This window comes from Chelon labrosus, assembly GCF_963514085.1.
Source record: "Chelon labrosus genome assembly, chromosome: 9".
Taxonomy (NCBI): domain Eukaryota; kingdom Metazoa; phylum Chordata; class Actinopteri; order Mugiliformes; family Mugilidae; genus Chelon; species Chelon labrosus.
Window position 1 is genome coordinate 22866233 of NC_140359.1, and position 23162 is coordinate 22889394.

Genomic DNA, 23162 nt, shown 5'->3' on the forward strand with positions numbered 1-23162 from the left:
TTACAGCTGATGAACTCCAAAGTGGAGACTATAAAAGAGACTAACAATTGATGGGGTGAGGTTCATCTTTATAGACTGTCTCACCTGTAATGCAAACAGTGCATATGAAAAGTATTGAATGTTTTGCCCTTTTCTTGCTTTTATAAATAGAATTAATGATCAATATATGGTAATTTGGCTTTTTTGATTCTCTTTTTGGCTTATGTATTGGATCGAGGTCTGGGCTTTGACCGCTCCAGAACATTCGTGTCTTTAGATTTCTTTATTTTTAATATATCATAATAGCATATTTCTCTTCTGTCCACCTGCTATCCACACTGTATATGTAAGAAGCAGGAAACCACAAACAAACTTTCCAAAATTACATTTATTTTTTTTTTATCCACATCTCTGAAGAAACAGGATTTCACAACGCATGAAGCAACTACAAAGGATCTGTGACGACTTGAGTGAAACTGTCAACCTGCCAAGAGGGCCTGCGTGGGCCCTTCTGAAGAAGAAACCACATATGAAGATCCTGTGGGTAATCACGGGCCCCCACCAACACCATTATCAAGCTTTGGACGCTGTCTCTGCACGCACAAGTGTCAGAACAAGTAATGCAAATAAATCCTTTTTTTTTTTCTGAGGAGGAAATGCCTTTCATTTTTCGTAGAACCTCCAGCTCATTGATTGGCTGTGAAAATCAGGAGCACGGTATATAAGCGCAGCAGAAATCTGTTGTTGGGTATGCTGCAAAAGGAGCAGAGCGGACCTTAACTAGAAGACAGGATGACGACACAAACACAGACATACCTGAAGAAAGGTAAGGGGTTTACTTAAACTCATCTTAAAGTTAAAAAACTTTAACTTTTAGGTTTTAATTATAGAATTGTTGTGTTTTTGTGTATCAACGTAGAATAATTAATGCTGCACCAAGCTGATAAATAAGAGAAGCTTTGCTGCAGAAACTGTCAAGCTGATAATCTGAATTCTACTTTCTGTCGTTTCCCTCCACGTTTTCCAGCCTTCCTCTCATCGGTGGCGGTGCTGCTTCTCCTGGCCACCGCAGGACGATCTGAAGAGGTGACTAATGACCTCCAAACCACAGCAGCGCCTCCGACAGATTCACCCGTGAATAGTGAGTGTCTGCAGTCTGGGCTTTGTGTCGAGACACATGTCATGGCATAGTCAGTTAAACAGGAACAAAAAGTCTGATTGGAAAACACTGTTGGGCTAATGATCAATGATCAGTTTATTAATGAATGAATGAATGAATCCTCTCCTCTTGTCACAAGTGAAACATATTTAATAAGACTCAAATGAACAATAAAACCATCATTTACTTTCATCGTTGTTTTATCATTTATCTGTCGGTTCTACACACTTAATTTATGGATTAGTCAGTTGATAAATAATGGGCTCCATATGTTTGAGAATGAATGAACTGATATGTTTTGCATGCTTCTCTTTCTGCAGACAGTATGCACAAACCGTGTGGAAGTGAACATGATGCATTCTGCGCCAACGGAGGCACGTGCGTGTACCCCCAAGACAACGAGAAACCATTTTGCATGTAAGCCCCAAAGTCTTGTAACACACATACACACACATACACACTAACAGACACAATTCTGTATGTGCCCATGCTGGTTGTTATTTACCCACTGTTCATCTGTCTGACCTGCAGCTGCACGTCTTCGTACATCGGGCCACGCTGCATGCTCACCAGCGAACGAACCACGGTTGGGCCTGACTTTGAGAAAATGATCGGCATCATTTTGGCTGTAGTCATGCTGCTCTTAATCCTGGCCATTGTAATTTTCTGCGTGATCCATAAAAGGTGAGTATCTCTCAGTGTGATGCTCTGTGGTATGAAAAAATGTCCGGTCTCCAGATTTAAAATTAAATTTTTGGCATTTAACTGAAAATATGCTGGAGTTCTAATTCTGATGTCTTTCGCTTGTTTGTTTCCAGGTGTGTAAAATCGGCTCCGCTAATAAAATCTGCACCATCCGAGACCTCAGTGTGACCTCCGCAAAACTCTTCCTCCTCATCATCTTCACCGTTTCCAGCATTGTCACCGCTGGAAAACAACATAAGCCATCACATTTCATTTCACTGTACTGTCTAATTGACTAATCACTGATCTGAAAAAGCAACCGAGATAATTAGACTTTTCAAGTGATGCACACTAAAATAATAATAATAATAAAAAAAAAAAACACTTTGCAATTTGTGATAAGAGGACATCCGGACGAGGAAACGTCAAACTCTGATAGACCTGGTATTTATGTTTAAAAGGCTCAAATGTCAACCACGTTTCCGTCCCTTTAAAGAATGTGAGTGCATAAATGTACGGCCAATATTTATTTTAATATTATAATATGTAAGTTATTGTAGTTTTCAATTTATTTAAAGTTTTGTAATAAATTTATGAAAAAAAGAGCGAGTTGTTGGACTGTTTTTGTGGGTAAAATGTGAACACACATCTGGGGAAACGAACCAGCGCTGAGAAAAACTGGTAAAAGCCGTGCATTTTAAATAGTCAGCAGGCTTGTTTTTCCATATGAGATTATTAGATTGTTAATAATGTAGCTGGTTCAGGTGAATTTAGTTTTCAAACACTTGATATACAACTACATGCAGTATTTTTAGACTAGTGGTTCTCAACCTAGGGTTTGGGGTCCCCCAAGGGGTCACAAGACGGATTTGAGGGGTCATTAGAAGAAAAGGTCAGCAAGTTTAGGGGGGGTGCTGGAGCCTATCCCAGCTGTCATCGGGTGAGAGGCGGGGGTACACCCTGGACAGGTCACCAGTCTATGGCAGGGCTAACACAAAATTTTATCCAATATTTTTTGGTGAATACTTTATGTAAAAAGAATGAGTTGTTGGATTGTTTTGTGGGCGAAATGTGAACACACTTTCAAATTATAAATATGCACAATCTTTCATATTAACACCAAGTGGCCAAGTCTTATGTATACTTGAGTCATCCACAGACACAGACTGTAAAAAGAAGAAAAAAAAAGATGTGAAGCCTCAAAGGCTCCAAAAAGACCTCAGTTAAACCACATTTCCTCACAAAGTTAGAGATGTAAAAGATGAAACATGCAGCAACAGCTGTAGCAGCAACCGCAAGGACGATGACACGTTGTGGTTTCATACTGACTGGATGACACGTGAAAACTGAATGAGGCGAGCACAGAAACATTTAATCTGAGACTGCGATCTGAACACGCTGAGAAAACAAGCGGATGGATGCAGGTATCTGTGATGCATTCCTCCACCTGTACTGTGATGTATTTTTAAGGTATTTGGAGTTTAGGATCAGTCTGTAACATGATATGGTACAATGAATTGACACAGATTGCAGAAAACTAAAACAATATCCAGAGACAGGGGCTTCTGTCGTACACAGGGATCATTCAGTATAATATGTAAAAGTAAAGTTATAAAGTATAAGCACATAAGTACTGACATTTTACACTTGAAATATGTTACTTACTTACTTTACTTTTATTATCACCACTGTGTATCTGTTATAAAATGGGTGGAGGATCTCTATGGATACAGGATTTATTATTAATATTATTATTATTATTTTAAACTGCCTACAGGGTCTGCCTTTTTTTTTTTTTTTTTTTTTTTTTGTCTTTGAAGTGTGAAATTACCTAAATTACAGCGATGTGTCAACCACACCCAGACCACAGGAGCGAGCCCACAGGTTTCCGCGTCTCCTCCACCTTTTTACCTTTTACCTCGCTGTCCCGCTGACGCGTCGGAAGTCGTCTTCTGCTCCAGAGAGCGTCTCGTCCTGCGCACCCACCGATCCTCCCGTCAGCCAGCGAGCTCCGAAATGGGGAACGGCAGAACTTCAGCGATCCTCTCACTCATCGGTAAAGTTTGTTTATTTATTTTATTTTGTTTTCCCTTTCCTATCGTTATACCTGGGTCACGCGTTCGTGTTGTCTGTGTCGGAATCATAGACGCGTCGATTAGGGATGGCACGGTTCACGTGTCGACACCCAGAGCGGAAATCAGGTCAGAAACTTGGGTTCGAGGTTAATGAGCCTGATTAGCATAATTAACAGCTTCACTGACTCCTTACTTTTAAGATTTTAGATTAAAGATTTTTAATGGCTCCACTTCATGTAAGCTATTTGAAGCTATGATCTATTAAATATGACATACAGGGATGTGTTTTGTAGGTATCTTTATAGCATGAGAAAATTGTTTTTGTCCAACTTTAAATTTTACTTTTAAAGGTTTATTTGACCTTGTTAGAACGAGTAGGAAAGATTTAGTATATTGTCAATGTGATATTTTCCTTGAGTATTTATATCATGCAGCTTTAAACTTGCTCTAAACTCTTTCAGACATCAGTAATCTCCTTATATTAGAGTTTTTGCAGAGTGCAATAGAGTTTACCTTCAATATTATGTTATACCATTCAAAGGTAAATAATATTTCTCTCTCTTGCGTGCTTTTATTCTATATGCTACTGTTTCTACTGTGACCTGTGCGCTAATTGTGGTTGCAGAACCTCTATTTGTCTTGAAGTATTTCAGAATCAGAATCAGAATCAGCTTTAATGGCCAAATATGTGCACATACAAGGAATATGACTCCTGTAACTTAATTTTCTTCGTGTGTTTTGAACTTGAAAATATCTAAAAGATGCTGCTAATGTCAAATACAAATGTCTAACATACAGCACGTCAACATTTCTCAACCATATGCATCAAATCCAGACTGAGAACTATGATTTTCTTTTAATTTCAAGCAGTATATAACTAAACGCACCATCTAAAATGTTCCAGTTCAGATCCATAGGTAATACATTTACAAAAGTTTTTTTTTTTTTAAAGTAAACTTTTGCTTTGTGAGCATTTATCACTTATTGCGTCAGTCAGTAGATCCGTCGTCACCGGGTAGACAGCCAGCTATGAGTAACTTCAGAAATGGAGAAGAAGCCTCTGAGCCGGATGTGGGGGTTGAGGCGTTAATGATGCTGAACCCTGCGCCTGAGGTTCTGTGAAGGAAGTTGGGAATTAAACCCTGAACCAAAGCCTTTTTTTATTATTATTTGAAAGCGTGAGTTGTCTGATCAAATCTGTCACTGGCACACTCGGGTTCATTCCTTATTTGCGAAATGTCGAGAAGGAAACAATGTGTGAACTCTGTAGAGGGATTCCCAAGATCTTTTGGTTAAGTAAACAAACCAGAGCTGAGAAAAAAGAAAAACTCTTTAAATATAGAAGCTTTTGAAATACTCGACAGTTTTATTTATTTATTTATTTTCCATATGAGATTATTGGATTGTTAATAATGTAGCTGGTTCAGGTGAATTTAGTTTTCAAACACTTAAAATCCAACTTCATGCAGTATTTTAGTCCAGTGGTTCTCAACCTAGGGTTTGGGATCCTCCATGGGGTCACTAGATGAATCTGAGGGGGTCATTAGAAAAATGGGGAATACTTTTACCTCATTGGCTTATTGGCTGCAGTTATATACTGTATAAATACAATAAAATAAACCCCTCCAGACGTGCTGGGCTTTGCCACTGATAATCGTTCCTCCTTTCACTGCCCTCGATCATGTGAGTCACATGCATTAAAGATTTCCAGTGGCTCCCAGACTGGAGTGCTTTTATTTTAAAAGGAAAAACCAGTTGAGCATCTGTCAGAATCAAAGAGTTACCGTTACCAGTTGAGAGAGTGACTCACTGGCTAAGCATATAAAGGAGCTGGAATAATAAGTATTAGAGAGATGTTGCTTTGCCGTGTCAGAAACACCCAACAACCAGCTTAGAGTTCTCTCACTGAAAACCATAACAACACACGCAAACAGGCAGGAGCAAGAAAGGCCGAGATGGCCTGGATCTCACAGCGAGTAGAACCAGATTCATAACCAGTTGACACATCTTGCACCCAGATTTGTGTGTTTTTCTGTCCTGTCTGCTGGAATGTGGGCGTCTGCAACTTTATAAAAGTTGTGCAGGCCGGTACAGGCAGCGCAAGCCACACCACGTCACGTCCTAAAAACTGGCAGGGAGGCAGACTGTTCTCCTCAAGCAATGTTTTGTTTTTTTTGTTTTTTTTTCCACCTCAGATATTTATGTTTTATGAAATGTTCAAAATGTACTTGGACTACTGTCTAGTTCTGTTAAAAAAATAAATAAAAACTTGCCTCAGTTTTAGATTTTATCATGACAGCAACCTTCTGTCGCCCACATCATGTTATATAAGCAAATAAAACAATTGTCTAGATTTTAGAAATACAGTTCCCTGAAATTTACCCTGAAATGAGGTCAAAGAGGATAACATTTTAAATGTATTCCTCCAAATTGTTAAAGGATTGGATTGTTTTAGATTTCCACGCACCTAAAACGATCCAAGTGACAGAATGGGAAGAGGGAGAAGCTCACAGCTACGTAAACCTGAGGTCAAATGTTTGCTTTAAACGGAACAAAATGATGGGAAACCAAAGCTCTGTGGGGGTTGTAAGGTAATCTGAGGTTTGGGTCATGCCTGGCCTCAGTTAGGATTTCATTATGGGATGTATTTCAACCAATAAAAATGGCTCTGCACACAACTGGATAGTCCTACAACCGATCAGAGCAACAAACAACGTGACATATTAAAAGGTCGCCCTTATATAGGATAATTCGCTGTCAATATCTTTAACAGCAGATGCTATAGCGGCCTCTAAACAGTTCAACTCCACAGCGCTCAGGTGACTACGCTGCTGTTACTTTTACGTCCTTTTGGTTGAATCTTTGCTGGAGCATAATCAGTTTCCAGCGGGAGCGACTCCAGACCAACTTTCCGCCACAAAAACTTTGCAGATGGGGAGGTTGTTCCGTTCTCCCAGTCTAGAAGAACTCAAAACTTTAGAAAAAGCTTTAAATCCAATGTAAATGATGCGATTTTTCTTTTTTTTTAACAGGTCTCATGCTGATTTGGCCGTACGTGCTCACCAGGAGCGTCTCACCCAGACTGCTGCTTCTAACCGCCGACAGCCCTCCTCCATCTGCAGGTATTCACCCGGACAGTTCACATTTAATTCCTAGTTTGTTTCAAAGCAAATACGAAGGGGTTTCACCGCCTGACGACTGCTTATTGTGTGCTGGACAGTGATGAATTCGGCATTTAATGAGCTGTAAAATCAACCAACAATGTAGATTACAGACGTAGAGCAGACACTTTGCCATGGCAAGCCGAACACAAAGGATATGAAGTGAATCAGTGAGGCGGGATTAACCGCACACATTGTTAACAGTGGAACATTTTTAGCTACTTATACAAATTACGTTGGGCTGCTAAAGTGTGTGAGGATGTTTAGCTGTTACTCTCCCATTCGACTGCAATAGGGCATGTCTTTGGGTTTTGGGAGTGTTGTTCGGACAAATCAGGGCGTGAGGATGTCTCCTTGGACACCGTGTAATCACACAGGGGATGTTTGACGTTTTTGTATGACGTTTCGTGGATAAAATAAGTTTAGTTTTTGTTATTTTTTCCCCTTTTTTTTGTCCTGCAATTGTATAAACCATGAGACAACGTAATACTGCTAAAAAAATCTAAGGTTGTGGAGAGCAGCAGTGAATTGGTGCATTTTACAATCAAATACTGGACATTTTTACTTAAAAAAGAAAAGAAACTCCGCCTAAAAACTGAGGTGACTGTCCTTACTGCAGTGGGACAGGTTTGATTTCGGTCTGTGCCCTTTGCTGCATGTCACCCCCCCCCCCCCCCCGCTCCATTACTTTCAGTCTGTCTCTCCTGAAAACTGTCCGGCTAAGGTGCAAAAGGCCAAGCTACCGATCCTGCAAACATCAAATCATAATGTCTGCTCTGTTATTACCGCCAAAATAGACCAACGCAAACACAGCTGAAGCAGTGCAGCTATCTAGATGCATGCATGCAGTAAATCTGAGGGAGGCCGAGTGAATTTAAAGTCTCCAACTGCACGTCTCTGCCGGTGTTTCAGAGCAGGGAGAAGAGCTCCACCATGTGGCGAAGCGGTCGACTCAGAGCTGCGACAGCACGTTCGACAACTTCTGCCTGAACAACGGCAAGTGCATGCTGCTGGTGGACATCAACGAGCACCACTGCAAGTAGGTTCCCCGAGTCAACAACATTTTGGAGCGTGAGAGGGTGGGTGGGCGAGGGCGCTCTTCTTCACCGGGACACTTTTTTTTTTTTGCTTGTGTTGCAGGTGTGAGAGCGGCTTCTACGGGGCCCGGTGCGCCAACGTGGAGCTCGTCTTTCAGCCGCTGGGCGAGGAGCAAATCGTTTTTGTCATTTTCTGCGTGATCCTGCTGATTGTTGGCATGGCTGGAGCTCTGTACTTCTTCTGCAAATGGTAAGGCTTGAGTGGAATTTGATAGAGGGCAGCAAACACTGTTACTGTTCAAATTTACAGCAATGATTATAAATGCCATTATCGTAGGGATGATACTTAAAAATGCCCTGATTCAGTTTGCCTCTATGGCATTTTGCTGATTTATTCGAGGTGGCCCGCATAATCGGCTGAATAAAGCCTGATCACAGACCGTGAGGGTGATCCCTTTCATTGCGTGACACCTGTAGGTCGACCTTTTACGTCAAATCAAGCAATGCATGACACACAGGCTTTCCCCAGAGCCGTGATTCATGCAGAGGCACGTCAAAACACACAGATGCAGACTGCGATTTCTTTGGACATTAAAGTCGCAGTGTGGGTTTGATGAGTGTCTTCTGAAGTCAGCTAAACTAACGTGTGCTGTTTGTGCAGGTATAAGAAAAACAGATTCACACGTAAGCAGAAGCGGCAGGGCTACAAAGGAGTCCAGACTGTTTAAAGCGCCCCCCCACCCGCGCTCGCCGCATCCACCGCTGGACCAGACAGACCCGGATATCTCCTTATTTTCTTACGCGAAAAGTTCCACATACCACAATGTTTCCCGACAGGTTTACACTCGGCGGCTGGTTTACTGGATTGTTCCCTCTCGCAGAACAGGACGTCAAGCAGGGAGATCACCTTTAGAGATTAAAATGTTAAAAAAAGAAACAGCTTTGTGTGCGGCGCGATTGTTTTCCAGCTGCACTGGTTCTAAGGTTTCGGCACCTGTTACACTCAGTTTGAAAAGATGAATAGTGAGACGCACAGAAAGGGTTTCAGTGGGTGAAACCACCCACGTGATAATGGAGAGTGAACAAAACACGAGGGGTGAGGACGGGCAGATGAAACTGCAGCAACCTGCGGTGATTCATGCCTTATGAAATTCGAGCCTTGGTGAAATTTTTGGGATTTTTAAAAAATGAAATTTAGGCCTCGTGTTCATGCGCAAGAAGCCCCGACCTCAGTAACATCTTTTAAACAAGCCTCTGAGATAAATAATAATAATAATAATAATAATTCTCAAGCCTTCATCTACCTGCCTTATGTATTCTGAATGACTACAATTCAGTTTTACACAGTTGTATTGTTCTTTAAACTTTAATAATTTAATTTAAAGTTAGCATTTCTGCTGGGAACCTTTATTTATTGTCAGATTTTGCCATTTGCAGCTATAAATATGTAACAGAAAAACTCTATTGTCGTCACGACTGCCCTCAGACTGGTCAGACTGGAGTATAACAGTTATATAACGGATGTCGGGTTAGAAAGTATTTTCATTTGCATAATTTATTTTAAAGTATTAACGTGCACACTGGATTCTTGTCTCTGTTACTGCTGAAAACAACGACGACAACTTGAATTTTGTTTTTTATTTTATTTTATTCCACTCCTGTATGTTTCAATGCCTTCATATGATAAGGGTGCAGGCTTTGCATTCCTTTGCATTTCTCGCATTGTTCTCCGTGCATGGTTCTCTTTAAAGAACGCACGGAAGAACGAGATGATCGCTTTTTTACAAAAAAAAAAGAACATGACATTCTGTCCATGGCAATGTTAGCTGTACATGTCTAATAAAATATGAGTGCATTTCAGATTTGCGGCTCCTTTTCATTTAAATGCTGAGTTTGGGTTTAAGACCCAAACTCTGCTTTTGAAACTGTATTAATGTGTGTTTACATGAGTTTTTCTTTAATCAAGTGTCAAGTTGACAACACCACTTCACTCCCTGCATTCAGTATTTAATTTCAGTGTAGGTCTACAGAGTCCCATTACTCAATGAGTAAAAGTGAACCATCTTCCAAATGTGAGCATCATGTTGAACTATTGCTCCTTCGTATAAAAGCTGAAGGTGAAGCTTCCTGACAACCTCTCTAAAGCCACATTTACCGACTGGTAGAAAGCGTTATATTCTAATAATGTTTTATTGGTTCTTCTTGAGTTTTGCATGTCCCTGCAGAATAAAACGTGGCCTTGGTGCACAAATACAATTGTACATACACTGTAATTGCACCGACTCACAGCAGGAAGGTTCTGTAGTTTGCATGTTCCCCCTGTGTCTGTGTGGGTTCTCTCCAGGTTCTCTGATTTCCTCCCACCGTCCAAAGCTCGTTAGGTTAATTGGTGATTCTAAATTGGCCGTAGGTGTGAGTGTGAATGGTTGTCTATCTGTTTGTGTTAGCCCTGCGACAGACTGGCCACCTGTCCAGGGTGTACCCCGCCTCTCGCCCTGTGACCCTCCAGAGGACAAGCAGTTACAAAAAATGAATGAATCTTACAATACTTTTGTTCCTTTTCCATTATTTGCACCCAATAATACATTGTTAATCTAGAGAGTATCCTTATATCGTAACTAAAAGTGAATTACCATCTAAATGTATGTTACATTAAACTGTTCTTCTTTTACTGAAAGTGCTTCTTAAAAGCTGAATATGCATCCTAACAACCTCTCCTGATGATTTCCATGACGTTCTTGCGCCTTGTTACTTAATTCATCACTTACAATACTATTCATGGTAATTAGACCTATGTAGGCCAAACACTGTCTCAGAATAACTACATAATAATGAAAACCTTTTATCTGTGGTGCGTTAAATGGAGTAGGTGCAGATTTCTTGTGCTTTGTCTCCAGTCTTGTTTTGTCTGCAGCAATGAGCACACCTGTCTCCACTTGTTCCACAAGGAACATAGAACCGGGGAAGAGGTTGCATCCTGTACAGTGTTAGTCCTCCTTTACTTTTGTAGTTAATAAGCTCGAAAAAAGGTGTTTTTCAAATTATTTTCCTTGGTGCAAATCATCGTTACTCCCCTCACCATCTAGACCTCTTCAGGAAACAGTGTAACAAGTACGCTTGATTTACCAGCTAAACTTTTATCTGTTACCTAACACACGGTGGTAGTAGTGGCAAGGTGGAGCACCTTTAAGACTTCCCTGCTGTGCAACACAGCGTACGGTTTGAGTATTATGAAAGAAAGAGTCAAACAAGAGGAAATTAACAAGGCTGTGACAAGATTCTCCACCAGATGTCTCAAGTCGTTTTTCATGCAGGGATCTCAAACTTAAAGTAAATTCACACTGCCCAGAACCTGTGAAAATCATGACTCTTATTTACAGGTTAAAGGTTAAAGGTTAAAGTCTCTTTTAATGACTCTTAGATGATTTCACACTTCAAGAATGAGAACCTTTTGTCAGTTCTGTTGCACCTCCAGGTAAGACTGTTGGACAGTGACTGTGAATAAAAACCCCCGCAGGTACCTTGGAGTACGAATGAAACGCCACTCAGAACTGCAGCTTCACATTTTTCTTAACTTCTCAAGATATATCGATCAGACGCAACATTAAAACCACTGACAGGGGAATTAAATGACATTGACCATCTTGTGATAATACAACGTTCTGCTGGGAAACTTTCGGACACCTAGACCAGACCGGGCACCCCCCACCCCGTAGCAAAAATTCTCCTTGATGGCAGCAGCCATCCCCAGCAGGATGCAGCCTGACACAGACACACACACACAAAAACAACTCAGGAACGACTCAAAAAAACATGAAAAACAGCACAAGGTGTTGACCTGGCCTCCAAATTCGCTAGATCTCAAACTTATCAAGTATCTCTGGGATGATACTCAACCCATACGACCCAAAGGTCCCCCACTAACAACATCCTGTGGCCAGACACCACAGGACGCCCTCAGAAGGCCCATGTCCATTCTCTGATGAGTCACAACTGTTTTGCAGGCACAAGGGAGACCTACACAATGTTAGGAAGGTGGTCATAATGTTATGCCTGGTTGCCTGATCGGTGTACATGGAACCAGTGTTGCTATGACTCTCCTTTTTGTTTCATCTGATTTGTCACTCTACAAAAAAAAACATGACACATACTATATATTTTGCATGGTCACTTATTAAATACAGATAAATGGGAAGCTTGCAGCGAGGCCGGGTCATCATGTGCTGGGTCCAAGTTAATGAGTCGCACCATTTTGCTCTCAGCACCCTAATTAGCTTCTCAACCGGAGTCAATGAGCCAGTTTTAACACCTAACTCCAGCCTCTTTGCATGTCCTGTATGCTAATGACCAGCAGCGATGACACATAAACATTAAGTCACCTTCAGACACTGCTCATTAAAAACACATAAGCATGCACTTACACACACACAAAGACCCACAAACACACCCACTCAGCGGTGTTCTAAATATAAAACCTGTGGATAAACACGATCCACGATTCAGGAACTGCCGCTAATCTCCGCACTGTGCTCAGTCTATGCGACTGTTATTACCAAACGATTGCGTAAGTAATAGTAGGTTGCTCATGCAGCGAGTATTGCGGTTGGTGGAAGCCCCATTTAGCTGCATCCTTGCGTGTCCTTTAAGAAAACAAAATCTTCCATGTGTGCCATGTCCGCGTTTGTTTTGCTGCTCACTGCCGGTTGTATTTTTTCTGTTTATTGTTTGCTGCTTTTTGTGTTAGCGCCGTGGCTCTGGAGACGGCAAGGTCAACAACTTTCAGATGACATCACAATTATACAACAATATCACAACAAATACTGGATTAATTGCCGACAGATGATGGACAGACATTTGTCTTTGTGACAGAATTATTAATCACAACTTTGGTGTTTTCTCAGGCTTTTCTTCTCTCGCTGCCAGCAGGCTTAAGTTACCACAGTCCATTGACACAAAACTTTATACAAATATCCATGTTTCACGGTAGATGAAGCGTACTGACCTCTACATATATTTTCAATGGGATTTCTTGACATCCCTTGAATAATTTCCAATAAAATTCCTACTGGCTCAGGTGCTCCAGGTCAACTTAAGGTCAATACACCTAAGAGGTCAACGTAAAAGGAGGCCTGAGGCCAAACACAGTTGGTATAAAGCCAATAAAAGATCCATCTGAGCCCAAGTGGAACCTCACAGACCTTCTATAATGCTTCTGTAGATCTTCTGTCTTGTTTGCTGGCGTTCTGTAAACCTGAACCTGACAATAACCCTCCTTTGCCAACGGAACATGCCACGGCAAAGATCTTCCAGCGTGCTATCAGGCAATCAGGCATAACATTTTATTACATTATGACCACCTTCCTACTGTTGCGAAGGTCTCCCTTGTGCCTCCAAAACAGTTATGGCTCATCAGAGAATGGACATGGGCCTTCTGAGGGTTTCCTGTGGTGTCTGGCAACAGAATGTTGTTAGTAGGGGGTCCTTGGGTCCTATGGGTTGGGGGAAGGGGCTTCTGTGGATCATCTCACAGAATTTGGAGGCCAGGTCAAGACCTTGTGCTGTTCTTCATGTTTTTTTGAGTTGTTCCTAAAGCGTTTTTGTGTGTGTGTCTGCTGCCATCAAGGAGTGTCATTGCTATGGGGTGGGGGTGCCTGGTCTGTTCTAGGTGGGTGGTACATGTCTAAGTAACATCCACATGAATGAATGCCAGGTCCAAAGATGGTCAGTGTTATTTACTTCTCCTGTCAGTGGTTCTAATGTTGCGCCTGAATGATGTATATATCCAGCTATGCCAGGCTAGTTGTTCAGGTGTGTGTACACATTAAAAGCTTGACTACGCTTGTGCGTGATGCAGGCGACAATCCCTTTTGTCGAACAATGTTCTTCAAGTTGTGACATCTCCTGTGCGTGCTACCTGTTTGGTGAAAATACCGTGATTTTTTTTTTCCAGAGAGATGCAACTATACTCGTCAGGCTCTTTTCACCCTTCGCGGTGTTAGCTTGGCAGCGGTGTGTTTACAGTGGGCGGCTGTTATGGGATGCTCCTCTCCAGGCTTGTGTCAGACTTTCCACACGTTCATATCACACATCCCCAATGCCATTACACATAATCCAAACAGTTTAATTCCATGGCCATTATAAACAAAGCGTGTCAAGGAGCTCGCGGCCGCCGAGGCCCGGGGGATGACTTGGAGAATTTCCGAACATTCCTGGCAGGTTTCTATTGGATTCCACAAATGATGAGACAACCTCTCTCTCCCTCTGCAGACACAACAACATGAGCAACACACCCTTCTGTGTGCAGCTTCCCCACCCAAGCCTTAAGGTCTCCTCTTAGTTACGGTGTACTGAAATAGTAACACTGGGCATCATTTAATCAAACACACAATGATTTAGACGCAGAAAAACACACACAGCTTAAAAAAAATATCCAAAACACATGAAGCGTATTAAAATAAAGAGATAGAATAGGTTGGTTTTAACCTGAATAGATAAGAAAGAGTCATAAAACATCATTTAACTGCAGCGAAAATAGGTTTTGCATTTCAGCAAATAAGGAAAAATTCAGGGGATATCCTTTCTTGCACATTACATCACCATTTGTAGACGTGTCTGTCAGTATTGTCCGATATAATTCACGCACAGTCATTCATGCAATCTTATCATTCAGGAATTTGATGATTATTCCTTTTATTGCCCCTTGGCGTCACATTATGTTTGCTAACCATCTTTGCACCATGAGTAAAGTGTAACCCAGGAACGGTCAACGATAAATATATATATATATAGTGTCTGTGAGTGCTGTCAAGAGAGGACCTTTGTATCTGTATTTTATGGCGGCTTTCCCTTCTCCCACTCAACCAGCTCGAAAGAACGAAGTAAAATTAGATTTTCAAAAGTGTGAGCGCGTAGTGTCGGGTACGTGTACCCGTGTGTGTGTCACCAACTGGACTGCACGCGTAATTAAGGCCTCGTTCGTGACCATAGAGGGAGACGTGCGGAAGCAATAACACTCGCAGGAGCAGGGACAGCTGTTTGTAATGGTGACGAGAGGCCAGTCCGAATACATCCAACTGTTTTGCGGCTGATTCCGGTTCAGACTTATTATTCCCAGACAGAGGCCTCATCGTATGTGTGAACATGATGTGCAAAATGCGTTGCCCGGGGCAGATTAATCATTACACACACACACACAGACACACACGCACTCACACCCACACACACACACATTCACAATGAGTTTGTTGCTCTCTCTCTCACACACACACACACTCACACACACACACCCTTCTTTCTCCTTGGAGTTGAGAGGCAGGCGTTGGTCTACAGTATAAAAGCTGCACCCAGTGGAGGTAAAGAGAGCAATCTCTATCAGCAGGGGACAAACACACACTCCAACACACACACATATACAGATTAGCGCAGGACCGTCATACACACAACACTCTCTTCCTGGGATATGAACACTCTCGTCCTCACCTGCCTCCTGTGCTCCGGTAAGTCTGGACTTGTACTAAATGATTTGTGTGTAATGTTTGTGCTTCTGCAGAGACCTTTTTTTTTTTTTTTTTTTTTTAAATCAATGAAATGGAAATGGGAGAAACAGAAAGAGGAGAAATGCAAAGCGGCGTTAACTCTGAGGAGGGGGTGCGAGACAGAAAAAATGTATCTGCAGGTGAGGACTTGTCAGGCAGCAGGGAGATATTCAGGATGTTTTTTAGACAGAGGGAGGAATTTGTGTCAGAGGCACCGCTCTGGCTCTCAACAAACCAAATCGAGTCATTGTACAGGGAGTCCCAGAGGCAGTCACAGGCCAGCGTGTTTCAAATACTTTACTCCATCCTTTGATTGAATCCTATTCTTTATTGGCGCAGTACAGTTCTGGTTGTACTGGTTTCAGATTGGCCTCAATATCTGAAGGGGAAATGATGAGTCAGAAGCAGATTTCTGAGTACAATTCCAATAGAAAGTAGTTATTCTTAGGTTTTTGGCGAAGAAACAATTTACCTGAATGCCTTTAAAGCACCCTGGATATTCTTTTTTTATTACTATTATTATTTTAATCTCTTTATGGCAACAGCTTTTAATCTTGGAGTTGGATTCTTGCTTCCATACTTCCAGACGTTGCATCAGATGACACAAACTTTGACCTAAATTTCTCCTCACTTCATCTTTACATGTCTGTGTTTTATTTATGTATTTATTCCTTTTTTTTTCACCGCAGTCTTCAGTGCTCCAATTGTTCGGGGATCTGATGCCACATACTCCAGCGAACTAGCCGGAGTGACCGGCGGTCCGGCCTCTGGGGAGGGCCTCCAGAGTTCGCTGAGCGACGATGAGGAGCAGGAAATAAACGATGAACTTTCAGGAGGAGAAAACGAACATTTCAGCCTCAATGGTAGGCAAACCAACCCAATTTCTTCTTCTGAATGATTAAATCTGTGATCAGGACACTTATTTTTCAGATGTTGTCAGGACCAAACCAGTTTGTATTGCTATGCTATAGATTATTTGTGAATAATGATAAGTAAACTCAAGAGAAGTTAATGTTTTCCAGCTTTATTATCCAGCTGTGGTGCCGTGTTAGCAGTAATTTCTGTTTGGAGGACACATAGCAAGTCTTGTCAAAAAGTGCAGAAGATGAATCATTTTACTTTAACAGTCTTTAAATAATGTGAACTAATTAAGTCAATGGATGGTTTACACTTTCTTGAGTTAGGGTTAGGGTTAGAGTTAAACTGGGAAATTATGGTTTACAGTCTCAAAGGTAAAATCTGCTGATAACATCCAGCTATGATAATTATGATCATATCAGTTATCTCCTTTTTGAAATTTTCCCTAAACACCTTGGCAACCGTTTTATGATTCTTTATTTATTTTCTGAGTTATTGGAAACCTTCAGTCTATAAAAAGCCATAACGACACCATAAAACCTCTGTTAGATGGTCATTTGCATCTGCTCCCTTTCTCGCTGCAGCGCTGCACGCCGCTAAAGATGAAAACAAGAAGGGAAAAGGCAAAGGCAGGAGGAGGAACAGGCACAAGAGCAAAAGCACAACCCCTCTCAACCCGGAGCACACGGTCTTCACGAACGGGTACACGTCCACTTTCAGCACCACCAAGGACCCCTGCACCTCCACCCACCTGGGCTACTGCATTCACGGCTACTGCAAGTACATAGAGGGCCTGCAGGAGCCAGTGTGCATGTGAGTACACTTGACCTTTTGTGTGCCTGCACACGTGTGAATATAAGCTTGGATGGAATAAATATTAGTAAATGAAATTCATCTCCTCGTTGACCGATCAATTTGTTGTCACGCTACAGATGCATGAAGGGTTACGACGGAGAGCGCTGTGGGATCCAAACTCTGGGGGCAGTTCAAACAAATTCCAGTCCGGGCAGCAACACAGAGCTGGTGCAGACGGTCCTGGTGATCATTGCTGTGGTCCTGTCGGTCATCAGCTGCACCGCCATCCTGCTCATGACCTGTGCTCAGTAAGTACAAAGTGCACACACACACACACACACACACACAGGCGATCATTTGGATAAAGCTGCACATACTTCAATTTCAATTTCAGTTTCAGTATTTTTTAAGGTTTCTTCACCCATTTAACTGTCTGTTTCCCCATATTCCATCTTGGCGCATGCATGCATACATATATGGAGAAAGAATTGGCATTGGAATTCCTAAATGGCATTAGGAATAAATGTCCAAACCTGAATCCTGATTAAAAATGAGCGACAGCGACACTTTTTGTGGATTAGAGCGAGTAGTCTATGAGCAGTCTGTTCAGGACGTCCCAATACAGAACTGAAAACCAAACTGCTAGGACTTGCTGCCGCGTGAGGTTTGCCATCAAAAGGCACACCTCTGCTTTTGGATTTAAAGCTCAAACTCCGCACACAAGCTAGAAAACTACATAAAGACCTGCTGCAAGCGGTTTCACACAGAAGCCCTCTTACTCATCTTTATTCCTTTATTCCTTTATTCCTTAAAACTATTAAAGGGGGGATTATTTAATCAAACGTGCGCAAATGAATCCTGACATAACTCAATGTTACATTAGTGCCCAGCAACACTCGCTGGCAAAGGGAACCCACTGACACATCAAAAGGCACATTAACACACCCAAACACACCCACACTATAAAAGTATTGCTCACCACCTTCACAGGATGGACTCCACGGTGTGTCTCAATCAGGATTTTTGTTGACTTGAAGTGAAATCTACAATTGTGTCACCCATGTATTACTCACACTTCATGTTAAATTACCATCTTGCACTGCTTAGTGTAATGCTGTGATAATGGCAAGTCATTTATTTTACAGTCACAGGTCCTTATCAATATGTAACCGAATCACAAAGTCAATAGTCCAGGATGGTGCAAATCTAGCAAGCAGCAGTGCAATTAAGGCTTTACAGCCACAGGTAAAGGTGGAGTGAAAGTAGGACTTATTACTGTGAGAGCAACCTCAAGTTAACTTGGTCAAAACACTTCAGTAGTAAAGTTGTAAAGGAGTTCATTTTAATGTTGTTATGCACTTTCTGGGCGGTAGTCTATAGAAATGACGGTAACAAAAACCACCCGGATCAAAGCCGGCCCCACACTCCCACCCAGGCTATTGCGATCACCTGACAGTCACAAGAGAACGCCTCAGCTTTTATGCTCACGTTGAATGTCTTTTGTAGTTACAGGTCACATAAGAACTTCCTGGCATCCTACCTTGGGACCGGGTCGGAGCAGGAGAAGCTGCAGAAACACGTTGGTGACGTTGTGGTGTGAGGGCATCGAGTTACGACCAGGTAGGTGTCGCTGAGGCTTTGACCTACAAACACGAACTCCCTGTACTTTTACAGGGGGAAGTTTGCGTTACTCTCCATTATTCTGTTGAGAATCTGTCAGATTATGTCTACGATTTCTCTTCCGTGTAGGAGCTTGTCTTGGACATTAGGTTAACGTTAGCAGCTCTGTCCTACTCTACTAGATCTGGGCAAGTTTATAGTTTACCAACCCCAATTAAACTTGTGATTTCAGATAAATTTACAACTAGCAAGCGCAGTAATCTGTGGTAAAAGTATTTTCTCAGAATATGAACAATGAAGGTTAGGGTTAGGGTTAGGGGTCTGAAGGATTTGTGCAAGCTAAAGTACGCAAGCTAAGCTGAAAGACAGTCACAGGTATGAAAATAAAGGTTCACTGCAATAATATTCCTCTTCTGTTTGATCTACCTCCTACGGCGACTGCCCAGACCCTACGTAGACCCTTATGCCATAGCCTAGCGTGCATCTCCCCAGAAATGTAACTAGGTTCTGCGGCAACGCAGACCGCAAGAGCTGTGATTGGTCTACTTTGTAATAGCGAGTTTCCACTTTAGTATTTCCGGCTCCTTCTCCAACTCCGCAATTTTCAAATTGATTGTTTTGGGTCAATAGAGATGGAGCACATTGAGAAAAGGTTAACTGAGGAGGTTCGGAGATACAAACATTTGTATGACTCGTCTCATTGTGGCGAAAGTTTCAAAAACAGGAAGAAGAACCAAAAATTAACTCGATTGGCATAAAAGACACAACCCCGACTAGGCATAGGCTAGACACTGGCGTAGGCTAGGTACGTAGGTTACGGCGTCTATGTCCTGCAGTACTCTAAAAGAGCCTTAAATCTGCTTGCTACAGCCGTTATTGATTTACCAGCTGCAAATAAGAAGTCTGTTTTTGCCTACATCGTTTTGAAATAATTAAGATGTGCGTTTTCGTGTTCAAGTCTTGAGTCTTGTTCAAGGATTTTGATAGGAATAATTGGGATAGCTGAGCCTTCCCCAAGCTGATTCTCCGTTGATGCTATTTGTTCAAGGAATGCCGTGATGCTGTAACATGGATATGCAATAATCCCGTATGTCCGGTGGTGTACAGTTTGGTGATTCCTCCAAAAGTCTTGCCTAACCCGTCAGAGGGCGGCGTCTAACCTCTGCTCACGTGTGCCTTAAGCCAAACAGGAAGGAGTGGGTTCACCGGGTGGTGGAATAGCCCGCGCGCCTGTTGTTGTTGTTATTGAGCACAGCCGGTTGCATCATGCATCATAAGAGGGAATCCTCACTAGAAGGAATAAACCCGGATTAGCCAGGGGTGTCTCGGCCTGTCCCATCTCCGCACTCGCATACCAGCGTAAAGAGAAACCGCACGCTCGATCGTGCACATTCACCCCTGTGTTCAAACAATAGCAGTACTGACAGAGTGACTGTACGTGTGATGACCTGGCTGTAAGAGTTCATTATTACTCCACTTGCATGTGGTCGGATCTCACTGAGGAACACACGCACACTTGCATGCAGACTTCACGTGCTTAGGCAGAAATTTTAGCCCCGAGACAGACAATGCGGCTGTGCGGCATTCTCCTCATTTGTCACTCATTGTCCACCCTGAGCAGAGCAATGTGCCATTCTTTAAAAGCATTTTGGTTTTTCAGGCTATTAATAGTTTTACTGATGCCTTTGAAGGATAATTGCAGAGCTGCACTAATTGTTTTCCAACTGCACTCACGAAAGGAACTGCTTTAATGTTGAATCTTGACAATATCGCCACAACGAGGCTGACTGGTTGAGGACAAAAACAAGTGAATAGAAAATTAGACACCTTTGTGGAGTTGAATATTAAAGCAGAGCACACCCAAAATGTTGTTCATCATCTCACCAAAGCAACTGCATTCTCTATGGTTCTTTTTAAATGTTGAATGATCATATGAACGTCTCTTTTTTTCATGCCCCTATTGATGTCTATTTAGTTGGTTCTATGCCCCCAAATCTCAGATATAAAAACTTTTTTCACACATGCATACAAATGACAGCCAAAACTGCAAAAAATGCACAAATTCTTCTGTTTTTTCGACTAATATTTTACTCAGTATTTTTTAATTGTTTTAAATAACTTTTCTACTTAGAGATTTCATAATATAGTTGTCCTAAAAGCTGCTGCGCTAGATCTGGAAATCCCTGCCTAAAGCTTTACCCAGCGGCTGTATCCAAAAACATAATTCGGATATAAATGTAAACTTGTTTTCCTTTCGTTAACTATTAAAATATTCTAAAAATACAGAAATTTCAACACATGCCTTTAGAATGAAACTGTTGACTGCATCAGTTATTTTACTCTGTGTTGGGAGTCATTACAAAAGCAACAGAAATTGCAGAAGGAGAATAGTGGAGTTTTACTTTCAGTGACTAAATGTCTAGCTACTCTGAGTCATTTTGAAATTGTTTATGCTTTACATATTTGTTAACCTCTGATTTCTATCTGTCTTTCCGCAGTCAGCTGCACGATTCAAAGAAGAAGCAGAACAGAGTCGGAGGACCGGAGGATGCAGTAGAGTGAATAGATGGCTTCACTAGATGCTGTGTAAAAACTTGTTAGAATGTAATTTATTAGTGTGATTATTTATTGCTAACAATTGTATGACTGTTTGTGTGTTGGACTACTATTATTATATCTTGTATGTGCGAATGCTGCGCATTCAGTTATTTAATGTGTTGTAGGTTTGCTTTTATTTATTGCACTGCCATTGTTACAGGTCAGAGAAATGCTCTTCATCTCACTCTGGAAAAGGGATGGAATTTGATCACCAATAAAGTGTCTCAGTGTTATGTCAAAGAGTAATTTGTACATGTGTTTACATTCCCACCTCTGGGTGCATCCCATCTCAGCCACCAGCTCAAACAGACACCTCTGACATTTAGCCAAACACAGAACCAACAGACAGGAATAACTATGAGAGAGGAAAACTAGCTGACATCACTGAGGTATTCCGACAATCATGAGAGCAATGCAAAGAATGAAGGATACACTTAGGCGTGTTTGAGGGCTCCAGATTTATCTGTCTTCATGGGGTCCAACTACTTTTTAGGAGCCAAAATGCTGTGTGTGTGTATGTTCTTGTTTTTATAAGTTATGGGGACCAAACCCTTGCTGAAAAGTGATGTTGTCAGGCCACAATGTCCTTGTGGGTCCAGTTTTCTGGGCCTTGCAACAGGGGTTTAAAACCAGTTAAGACTTTTTTTGGTGAAGGATACGATAAGGTTATGGCTTAGAAGGCAATACACAGTGTCAATGGAACATCCTTACAAGGATAGAAATATGAGTTTGTATGTGTATCTGTGTGTAACTTCAGTGCTCAAATCTTTGAATTTTGCAGAATAACGCAAAGAAAATATCCTACACACAGTCATTCCACCTCACTAGCAAACATACTGATAACTGTGCAGCTATTGCTTTGCAGATGTCTGGCGGTGTTGTCCACACCTGGGTAAAAGGACGCATTGTTGCTCAGGCAGGCTGGTAAAGACACAGGGGTGTGTCCGCTCTGAGCTATTTTGGGAATGCTCGGGTAACCCAAAGGTCTTTCCTACCACAAATGTAAACAAACCCTTGAACATAATTAGAAGGCTCAAGACAAAGAAAACTAAAATAGACTGTGCAAAGAGAAGGGAAAACAAATTCACAAACAGGTTCGTTACTATGTGCAGCTAAGCTATCACGAGACACCGATGTCAAGGAAGCAGGAAAAGAAAAATGTAATGCATGAATTTAAGGCCTTAAGCAGAAGATCATTGGATGTCAAAATTAGTGCCATTAACGTGATGGCATATTTCTGGCTGCTCTTTTAATTACACTGTAGTTTGAAGAAATAGTGCAAGCCTCATTTGACTTCCTGGAAGCATAAAGGAGCGATTAGCAAGTAAACCTCCATGTTCAAAAAGGGCATACAGGCTGAACATAGGTATTTTAGCTTCTTTTCCATCACAGAATGTCACCAGGTATGTTTCTGAAAAGTCCCTATGCAGACAAGCCCAAACATCATAAAAAAACCCAGGATCTACCCAGGATCTCAACAGTTTGGGCTCAGCCAGGGATCAGACACAGATAGGAGTTACTTAGAAAGCCTAAACCCACAGAGGACAGGTTTTCCAAGATGCGTGAACAACCTGCCTACCTTGAATTCTTCATGCAACGAGAGAGTGTTGTCATGGTTAGTGTCGATATTGGTTATTATTATTAGACTGGAGTGGAACTAT

At 41.8% G+C, this 23162-nt stretch overlaps 3 protein-coding genes across 3 annotated transcripts; all 3 read left to right on the top strand.

Annotated features, from left to right (window-relative positions):
- Positions 1–495: 495 nt before the first annotated feature.
- Positions 496–2440, top strand: epgn (epithelial mitogen homolog (mouse)). Its single transcript, XM_084551065.1, has 5 exons — positions 496–805; positions 1007–1120; positions 1459–1555; positions 1670–1822; positions 1957–2440. Exons 1-5 carry the CDS (start codon positions 772–774, stop codon positions 2009–2011), a joined length of 453 nt encoding a protein of 150 aa, XP_084407191.1. The 5' UTR covers positions 496–771; the 3' UTR covers positions 2012–2440.
- A 1314-nt stretch (positions 2441–3754) lies between these two features.
- On the top strand, positions 3755–10864 carry LOC311492542 (proepiregulin-like). Its single transcript, XM_084550832.1, has 5 exons — positions 3755–3878; positions 6930–7019; positions 7971–8097; positions 8199–8345; positions 8757–10864. The coding sequence occupies exons 1-5, from the start codon at positions 3839–3841 to the stop codon at positions 8821–8823; spliced, it is 471 nt and encodes a 156-aa protein (XP_084406958.1). The 5' UTR covers positions 3755–3838; the 3' UTR covers positions 8824–10864.
- Positions 10865–15362: 4498 nt separating this feature from the next.
- areg (amphiregulin) lies at positions 15363–22172 on the top strand. Its single transcript, XM_084552167.1, has 6 exons — positions 15363–15591; positions 16320–16493; positions 17073–17301; positions 17421–17591; positions 18790–18903; positions 21402–22172. Exons 1-5 carry the CDS (start codon positions 15555–15557, stop codon positions 18881–18883), a joined length of 705 nt encoding a protein of 234 aa, XP_084408293.1. The 5' UTR covers positions 15363–15554; the 3' UTR covers positions 18884–18903; positions 21402–22172.
- Positions 22173–23162: the final 990 nt, after the last annotated feature.